Source organism: Ylistrum balloti, unplaced genomic scaffold (assembly GCF_031769215.1).
Source record: "Ylistrum balloti isolate Yb309-2 unplaced genomic scaffold, AGI_CSIRO_Ybal_v1 Utg369920, whole genome shotgun sequence".
In the NCBI taxonomy this organism is placed as follows: Eukaryota; Metazoa; Mollusca; class Bivalvia; order Pectinida; family Pectinidae; genus Ylistrum; species Ylistrum balloti.
Genome location: NW_026782038.1, coordinates 736,136 through 746,649, shown reverse-complemented (window position 1 = coordinate 746,649; position 10,514 = coordinate 736,136). Strand labels below are relative to the sequence as shown.

The 10,514-nt window shown below is 34.2% G+C and overlaps 1 protein-coding gene across 1 annotated transcript; it reads right to left on the bottom strand.

The window, feature by feature from the left end:
• Positions 1 to 1,039: 1,039 nt before the first annotated feature.
• On the bottom strand, positions 1,040 to 9,534 carry LOC132546923 (acetylcholine receptor subunit beta-type unc-29-like). The gene is made up of 2 exons (XM_060210648.1): positions 8,361 to 9,534; positions 1,040 to 1,116 (listed from the first exon to the last, which is right to left on the bottom strand). Exons 1-2 carry the CDS (start codon positions 9,532 to 9,534, stop codon positions 1,040 to 1,042), a joined length of 1,251 nt encoding a protein of 416 aa, XP_060066631.1.
• Positions 9,535 to 10,514: the final 980 nt, after the last annotated feature.

The following is a 10,514-nucleotide window of genomic DNA, read 5'->3' as shown; positions in this document are numbered from 1 at the left end:
ACTTTTACTCTAAGTTGGTATGTAATTACGAAATGAGAAGATACATGTTAAGAACCTATTTGTTTACGGTCAACTGATTGTGAAGGAAATTATCATTTTCTCTCTCCTTTTATGGGAGCTAGCTTTAAAATATATTGAAGAGCTTATCAAAACATGTAATAAAGACCTTGCAATGACGTTTAATTTCACTTTGAGATACATTGGTGATGTCTTTTCTTTAAATAATAAGATATTTATTGACCTAGTCCATCCTATAAACCCATCTGAATTGAAAATCAAAGACACGACAGTCTCTTCAACATCAGCTGCTTATCTTTATCTTTTCCTACAATAAAACCAACATGGACAGTTTTCCACAAAGCTTTATGATGAAAATGATGATTTCAATTTCCCTATTGGGAATTTTCCATTTCTGGAAAGCAATATCCATGCATCCCCAATTTAGGTGTTTACATGTCGCAGTTGATTCGATATTCAAGGGCTTGTTCCCATCATCACGATTTTCATGGAAGAAGTCGTCAACTGACAGACAAAAAAAATTATGAGGAAGTTTTATAGTTGCCATAGTGATCTCATTGAGAAATATTGCGATACGAAGCTGGACGTGATTGATTCTTGTCAGATTGTCTGTTGATTTTGTTGTTTTACATCATGTTCTCATTGGAGAACGTGACATTACCTTCTTTGATTAAGGTTTACATGGCGCGTGTCGTCAATAAAGCAGAAGACGCTTAATATTCTGGAACACCCCGTTTTATTCTCCTTGTATTTTTTTTCATGCGTCTTCTTATAAATGTCTCTTTTGTTTATGTTTTTCCCTAATGTTATGGAATATTAATGTAATAATTATGTTGACATGTTATTATTTTCTTGATGCCTTTTAGATATTGAACTTAAAGGCGTAAAATTTGAAAGGTTTTCGTCACGAAAAAAGATATTTGGTTTCGATCAACATGTAATTAAAATTTCAAGAACCTCTCTTTTACGTCCATTCCCTTATGCAATACAGTGCCGCTGTTATTTTTTTTTTTTTTTTACATCAAGTCAGATCGTAGGCTGATAACATCGGAAAGTTCAACAGTTTTCCTTTGCTGGCAGAGAAGGTATCCTCAATAACTGTAACAGAAAGCATTTTATTAGAAACAAGTCCTTAAATGTCAACTTCACAATGACAGTTTTGCATCTATGTCTGTGGAAAATGCTTTTACGGTGTGAAAACTGAACATAAGAGGAAGCATTAAATAAACTGGATACTTATTTGCCCTGCTGGTATGGCCTAACAATTATACCTACTGTTCCAGTGTTTGGATATCAATATGTGCTCTCTTTTCTAAAGATCTTTATCCCGCGACACCTCTTAATTTTTTACCTTTGGCTGACCAATCACCTCGGGCAGGAAGGCTTTGGGTTATGTCCCCTTGCCGAGATAAACCAGTGTCTATAAAATGGTATCTAATACTCCCTGCTTAACATTCAGCATTACGGTAGTGTAATAGCTTATTCACCCATTGTCAGTACAATGTGACCAGGCCCCACTTGTATAAAACATCTCAATTTGAGATTTCCTCAAGTCGAGATTTTCCTCGGCTGATATCTCCTCAAAAACGGCTTGTATAAAATTTTCTCAATGAACAGGAGGAAGTCCTCGGCTAGGATGTCCTGAAATTCCTTGAGGAATTTTCATACAAGGCATTTTCAAGGAGATATTAGCTGAGGAAAATCTGGGCTTGAGGAAATCTGAAATAGAGATATTTTATACAAGTGGGGCCAGATAGGATGTCATGCTGAGGGCCTTCAGCAGTCTATTTCAGTGTGATAATACTTTAAAAGTCGGCATGATCTCCACACTATAACAAGGAGGCGAACACGAACCACATCGGTAAGCGGTCGTTAAATTACCGTTTTTTGATAGGATGTTACGCAATAGAAACGAAACCTTACCAATCATGCAAAATTATCAATAGGGAAACAGATCATGAATATCCCTTAAACACTAAAGATCACAATAATCAAGACTATGTACATTAAAAAGCATATGAAGTGTTTAAACTTTTTAAAATTTAGAATGTACCGTCTGGTTTATAGAGTGTGTAACAGAAAATCTGCTTATCCAGTGTCACTTCACGCTTATTTGTTATTTGATACAAAAACCGGGCTTTTCTTTTTTTCATTTTTCTTTCTGTGTCATGAAGCCCTTGGAATTATTACGTCTTAAATAATTTTTGCAACTTGTTCTGTGATAATTACAATTTGTACATATCTTTGAAATCGATTTTTGATCTGCCATGCAGATTTCGAAAGAAATCCTTTAAATCCCTTAGATAATGAAGAACTTTTCAAGCTTTGATTTTCTGAAAACAATAATCCCACCGTAACATGATCGGTTTAGTTCCAAACGCTGACATAGATTTGGTTTGTATATTCTTGTAATGCCTGAGGAGAATTAAAGGTGCGGGCTCACAGACCAACATAGAGATATCTTGTTACGTTTTATTTTTAGAGAAGTGTAGGAGAGATATTATACAGATTTGTCTCCCTTAAACAGCCATGTTTCTCTAACCTTTTTTGTGACAACAGGAGTGGATATTTCACCTCTTGCTTAGTCGACTTGTGTTTTCTTCCACTGTGTGACGTTGTCGTGGTATAAGGCGGGGACATAGTTATGTTGTTAATAGTTTGACAATGAGTCCTTGTACTACAGTAGATTTGTTGACAGGGTCGTCCTTATACTTTCCATTGCGTTATGTCACATCAGCTTCATAGTGTTCCTGATAAATACAGCTGTGACATTGCTATGATGATCTTGACCTCTCGCAGCAGCGACATTTATATATCGTTTATCCTAAGCCATTTACCTATAGGTATTTAAGCATGTGTGATCACAAAATTTTAATTGCCTTAAAAAAAAAATTAAAAAACCCATTTAACATCACAATAATGGGCATCTTTCTGTCCTCTCTCACACTTACTGTATAGTTTGGGACTTATCTTTAACGCATGTCATGTTATGCAGTATTACGACATATATCATCGTAAAGTTTGCATGCTTTATATATATCTCAGTCTGATGACTTATGGATATAAGTCTGAAACTGTATAATATGTATGAGAGAGGATAGTAGACGCCCGGTAAGGACTGTTCTCTCCAATCAACAATTTCATCACAGAGGTATCAACAACTAATAATATAGCAAGAATAAGGTTAAATCATTGTACTCACGTGCAAATCAATCGAAACATAGAAAAGCCAGTGTTTAATTACAACATTGAAAACAATACGAAAACACAGATTCAAGCACGGAGGATTCATCTATCTAACAGAATATTATCATCCAATTATATATTGAAATATACATGCATATATAGGATTACATTTCACATCTACACGATTTTTTGTGACAGATTGCCAAACACATTGGATTTCATTCAAACAAAGGAAATTGAAATACCCAAGCGAACTTGAATATATGTATTGTGTTATTATTATCAGGCAGTTATAAGTGGATGAGGTAGAGACGCGTGAGATTGGATTAATTTATTAGTCAAAAACATTATCTTATTTCTGTAAATGGCCTTCGAGTAAATATGTCCCTTTTTACGAGAGTGATAATTTGTATTCAGCTGTTGTTTTGTTCACACTTCAGAACTGCAATTGTTTGTCATCTGTAATGATGAATGTGAAATTGTGTCTTCCATGACGTGCTGCCATTAGTCTGACTCAGCATAGCCATGCACGTGAACATTTATTCGTGACAACTGTTATAATATTATTGGTAATCAGTTCGGACTTAATGTAGCGATACATGACAGTCGTTGCATTCCCAAGGTTATGCTATACCCGTCGCAAATTTTCGTAATTGTTTACTTGTCTAAAGTTAGTAACCTTCGATACAAATTAGGCTTGCAGAGTGGAACATTGCATTAAACTGTATCATACAGTTGTATGATCCTTCGAGGAGCCGCCCATAATGCTGTAGACCTAAATTTTGAAGCCTATGAGGTACACTGGACTTCGTGAATCCATTGGAGAGAAGTAAATATATTTACACATATTCATTACAAGGAGAGTGACGGAATGAGGATATTCATTACAAGGAGAGTGACGGAATGAGGATATTCATTACAAGGAGAGTGACGGAATGAGGAATAACAAATATAACTGCCATATAAACACACAGATATAGAAATTATATGTAGATAAGATCTTATATTAGTTGTCCATGTCAAATGAGACGTTATGAAACCAGTCCTAGAAGTTTTCGAGCATTGGCGAAATGAAAAAAAAATCAAAATACTCTTTATGACGTAACTAAACGTGAAAAAATTTTCAATAAGATTAATGTGGAAATTTTGTGGGAGAAAATTGTTGATGTACCATTTTCAATTAATAACGTTAAGTCATTGTTAATATTATCACCACTGTAAAACGCTCTAGGGATAATACACTTGTGACATATACTTAATACTGTTACATGGGAAATTCACTGTGTAACCAGTGGATTTTGTATCGATCGAAGTTTTTCCCTTCTATCCAATGTTGGTCCTGACTTGTAAAGTTTATGTAGAAACCTTTTTCCATTTGTCTGACCATTGAGTGTGTATTAACGCTAACCATTTACGTGAGAAACCTAGGATTTAAGACTGGTTCTCTTCAGATATTCCATCCTGATTCCGTGTGGTCTATACCCTAAATCATGTTTTGAAGCGGTAGAAATGCTTTAGCATTGTTAAAAACTCATAACATATTGATATATTTGACGTGCTAAAGAGGAAGTGCAAATTCTCTTATGTTAAAGACTGTTTCTTCTTTACCGATGCAATATGGTTAATTACCTTTTCATCTCAAGGATCAGCAATCATAGGAAAACATAAGTGTCTGTTTCACTGCCATTGTTATCCCGATATTTGTTAGCGCCTTTTTATATCTTTCGGGTCCTTTCATCTTACGCCTCTTAAAAGTTTATATGTGCTTTGCGATTTGTAATTTCCAATTTTATAGGAATACTTTCACGTTTTGTTTATTAGAAGATGACGTCAATTTTACAATTCTGTTTTTAACCAGTTAATGATGTAATCATCGAGACTCCTAAGGCAGCCTATGTTCTTTACACTACCTTATCTATCACTATGTAATCGGTATGTCTTCAGTCTGCTAAACAATAGATAATTTTCGAAGGCCAGACTGGTACAGTTTGCATGTTCTTTTTTTTTCATTCAAAGACTCAAGGACTTTGGTCGGTTTGTGTTAAAGTAATTAAATGAGGAAGTGAACAATTGCATACGTACATTTGTTATAGCGTATGTTCATGTATATATATTATATAATTTCCTCATAAAATCGGCGTCAAAATTCTGTACTGGCTGATAAATGATCATTTCATATGTTTCATTAATGCAATTTTAGTAGAGAAAAGACAGAAATATTTCCTTCTAATTTAATCGCATGAACATTTTCCAAAAAAGATACATTTCAACATAAATTGAGGATACGATACAGTAAAGCAAAAAATAAATAATTTTATATTGTTAAATGTCCTATCATTATCCAGGTCGGAAAGCAATTATCCACGTTTTTCCCACAATGTTGGTAAATTATCTTCCTCACTCATTGCTATTCATGTGTATTGATTTCCTAAATTTATACATAAAACGGTATGTCTTTTAGCTCATGCATACCGTCTCTGACCAGGTTGTACATATGTTCCATGGGAGACAACTCCCGTTACATCAGTTAAAATATATCATTGCTCCTTATATACCCTGTTAGCTCCTATATCTATTCCATATTTCCGTGTTAATATAACCATTTTTATTATATTGACCTTATTTAATCGGTTCTGCGTTGGTATAAAATGTTGAAATGTTGATACTTCCTTGTTTGTTAAGACTTTAGGAAAATGATTCCTTTTACTACGTTCATATCCCGGTCTCTGTGTCTGAATTTTTCTCAAATGTTTTCTATGTTAATCAGGTATAATGAAAATTATTTTCTTTCTGTTATTAATGCAACCATACTCTAGTCTCTTATGGATTATTTCCGTATTTACACTCCTTCTACCAAGAATGCGTTTTTCTTCTAAATCAAGGCCCCTCGCGCGCTTACATTCAGGTCAACAAGAGTGTTTAGTAGAAGTTACAATAACTTGTTTCGCAGTTGTTGCAAAATAATAAAGTTTATAAAATCTGATCACTGAATGTGATAAATCTATCAATTATCATCATCAGACAACAGGAGATAATTCATGGCAATTCAATTCTTTTTTGTAACAAGAACGATATGTATTGCTCTCATTTTTTAATGCCAATAACTCTACTGGTGTCACAAATACAAATTCTTCCCTTGATATATATACATTTTTAATATATCTACAGTTAGAAAGATGATTTAGAAGGTTTCAGGCAATTTATGCTATTACATGAATGTTTTCGTATAACACTCATGTTGAATTCAATAATTCTAGAAATCATCAGTTGATCGAAATATGTATCCTATTTCTTTGGCATTTTATGAAAAGACAAAAAGTACGTTTATTGCATTTTTCACAGCACAAATTTGGATCAATATATACAAATTCATTCCGCTAAACCGCAGTAGAGTAACTCGCTGAGCTTTAAAAAATGGTATCATACGTCAGAAAGAAAAAGCATTTGCCAACATATATTATCAAAAAATAGATTGCATTCGATCCTAAGAATTGGCAATTTGGCAAAAGATTCCCTGAAAGACCGGCTAGACTAGAATCTGTCAAAAAATTTTTTTCATGCTCATTTCAGTTTCTGAGAAAGATATGATCAGTCTTGGAATATATATTATACTTAATTCGCATTTTCTGACATCTGAGAGAATCCTCACAGATTTTCTTGTGGATGCTCTAACAAAACACTGCCTGTTCTTTAAATAAAACAAACCTTTCTCATGAATTCTATAACACCACTACAAATGTTTTCTAGTCATTGACTTTATATTTTCGATTTCTCTTGGAATATCATCAAAGCATTGACAACGACTTTTGATATCACTTTAACACCATTTGCCCTTATCAAGACAGCGACGGCACGCATGAATTTGAGTCCTTTCAAGTCAATTTTCAGTAAGGAATTTGTCCCTCATTTCCACAATCCCGGTAAAAAATGAAAGTTTGTTGCATTCCATCTAATGCATTTCATTGTGTGACCTGCTCTAGCTTATGGTGTCTTTTTTAAAAATTCACTCTTTTTTCTGTCATATCAACATACAATATCAGGTTGGTTCTGCACTGCAGCTTTTGGATTGGTTATCTAAAAGCGTGACAATAGACGTTGTTACACGTTTAATACAGTGATGCTTCCTTACATACATGTTCTTGTTGAATTCTTTGGCGAAAGAAATATTCAATATTATTTTATAGTATCAAAGCACTGGAAGGTTGTTAATAGTATATCCTTATTATTTCCTTTCGATACTATTATCCCATCGCAAACATCGACTACTTTGCTAGAATGAAGTCTAGCTTTACCATTGCTCATATCAGTGTGCTTTTTGCCTTTCCTGTAATATATTGCACTTTATTACAATTTTTCACATGAAATTGGGGGAGTTTTCAAGTCAGTCAATTTTATGTTACCACTGCAGTGGTAAACGTATTCCAACACACTCGTGAAATGCATATTATATGTGAAACCATTAAACATCCTCCAAGTATTTGCTAATATAGGACATGCCATTATGAAATATACACGCATTGGAAGACAAACGTATAGCTACAGTACAAGTACAGTTTTGATTTTTTTCATTTTTTAATTTTTATTAATTTTTTTAGTTCACATATTTACATCATTGGCGATAGTGTGTTACAGAGACTTTATGTTAAACGTTACATTTCTACACAACATATGGACAGAAGCCAACAGGTGTGGAGGAACTGAAAATGAGGGGTACGGAAAGCAAAGAAATGGCAGAAGTGATAGACAAAGTAAGGAAATAAACGACAATTTTTATTGTTCCAACACTACCCTACCACTTTGGCATTGTTCTATATGTATCCTGATATGTCCATATGTTTATCCCAAGAAACCGTCTCTATGTGACGCCCTTACAAAAGCTTATTTGAAATATTAAAATTAATTAGATTATATAAATATAAAATCACACCAAAAGGAGATTTCTTAAAATTGTTTTGAAATGCTAGTGTATCCAAAGGCATACTCTGGCAAATATCTGGTACAAATAAACACATATCTTTATACACTGAAACTGTCTAATTATGTCGTAATAAATATGAAAAAGGAAACGGTCTCAACAACTGTAAACAACAAAAATATTATGAAATATACTCTATCCTTCATCTTTGCTACCGCACACCACGTCAATTTATGTGTACCGTATGACTTTACACCTTCATGCACTGGCTCTTCAGTTTTATCTGGCGACTCCGAAATGTCGTGTATAAGACTGTTTTCTCCAGCTGCATCCTTATCTATTTGGTCATTCCTACTACTTTGTGTAAAGACGTGCTGCGTTTCATCTCCAATTCTTTTACTTCTGCAGATTTGTTGGAGGAAGTCCACAGATTTACTGATATATCGCGGAATTGGTTGGTTGCGATCACCTTTACTGTATGTTCTAGTTTGAAACATGTTCACAATTACAATGACAGCACTGACAGAAATCATGGACAATATGTAGTAGGATAAATGAGACACGGGGTGTGAAGAGGAAGGCATCCGGTCACTAACCACCGTCATATTCACCGTGAAAGCCAGTAACACTGTGATGCTATACGATGTCCGTTCTCCTGAGTTGAAGGGTAAAATAAAAACGAATGGGTTCACAAGGGCGAGCATGACGATCGGTATCACAACAGTCACCAGGAAATTCAAATAACGCCTCTTGATTGTTATAGAGTATTTCGCAATGTCAAAAGTATCAGACCAAAGTGTGGTATTGGAATCTATTACATCCCATTCATTGTTCACATTATATAATTTAAGATTTACCGTCGGTGAAGGTATTGTCAACGTCACCTGTTTGGTTAAGAATCCCCACGCACTCACGTCTAGTGTACACGTGTGCTGGTCGAAAGGAAATTTGGAAACATCGGGTGTACATATCGCCTTCAACATTCCTCCTGAATTCCACTGAACATCTCCGGTATGTGTAACTGTTACTTTGAAATGTTTATTACTGATTGGTTCATTCGACTCGGCTGGATTTAAAAGAAACATTTGCGGAAGCCATATTTTTCCCTGAGTAAATGTCAGTGATGTTGTATTCCCATATACAGAGGTATCCCACACCAAACTTTCGTCATTCCAAGAAATATTCAAGATGGCGATTATCTTTATCGTTCCTGCCACTTCGTCGAAGTCGTTTATGGAGATAAGAGAAATGTCCATATATACATTAACAGGTTTGGTTTGGTCTTTAATAGGAAGTACATCATCAGAGTAATTTGAGAACAAGTCTTGTAACAGTAACTTTGTATTTTCTATTGTAGAAGAACTTGCAATTTCAACACTGCATAATGATATCATCAAGAGTAAAATATTATCCATTTTCAACACCGGCGAAGAAATATACACTTACCAACATAACCACGGACAAGAGCTTACGAAACGATGATGTGTATGACAACAATCGTTACTGAACACCAATCATTATGATTCTAATATCATACTTGTTTACCATAATATTGTTACCAGACAAGTGCATTAGTATTTGTATGAACAGGTAAGCACGACTGCACACTACAAAGACCGCTCTTACGGCAGTGATATTGATAATTGATTTGTCATTTTGTAAATATCAGGATGCTTTGTTGTCCAAGCTGTTTGCATGACTATTGCAAACAAAACTCTAATTGCATTAATTGCGTTGATGAAAAATAAATGTTGGTATTTACCGAATCTGTCAGGAAATGTGTGGGTAGTTTTGCGTCGTTAATTCCGAAACAAATTACCAATGGGTCCCATGAAACTACAGATGAAAAATGGATCATTAACTGAAAACGTCCTGTCATAAATGACTCCAGAAATACGTGTATTATAAAAAAAGAATGGTTAACTAGTTTTGTTATCGATATATCTAAAACAATGGATATGTTCAAAATTACTTTAGAGATTCAAATTCAGCTATGTATACGAATCTTGTTTAAAATCAAATGGTTAAAACACATTGATATGTTTTAAATTACATGTACTTTAGAGGTTCAAATTAAGCAATATTGAATAAAGGAATGGTTAAAACACTTTGATATGTTTTAAATTACCTTAGAGGTTCAAATTAAGCCATATATACCACTCTGGTTAATAAAGGAATGGTTAAAACACATTGATATGCTTTAAATTACCTTAGAGGTTCAAATTAAGCCATATATACCACTCTGGTTAATAAAGGAATGGTTAAAACACATTGATATGCTTTAAATTACCTTAGAGGTTCAAATTAAGCCATGTATACCACTCTGGTTAACAAAGGAATGGTTAAAACACATTGATATGTTTTAAATTACCTTAGAGGTTCACATTAAGCCATA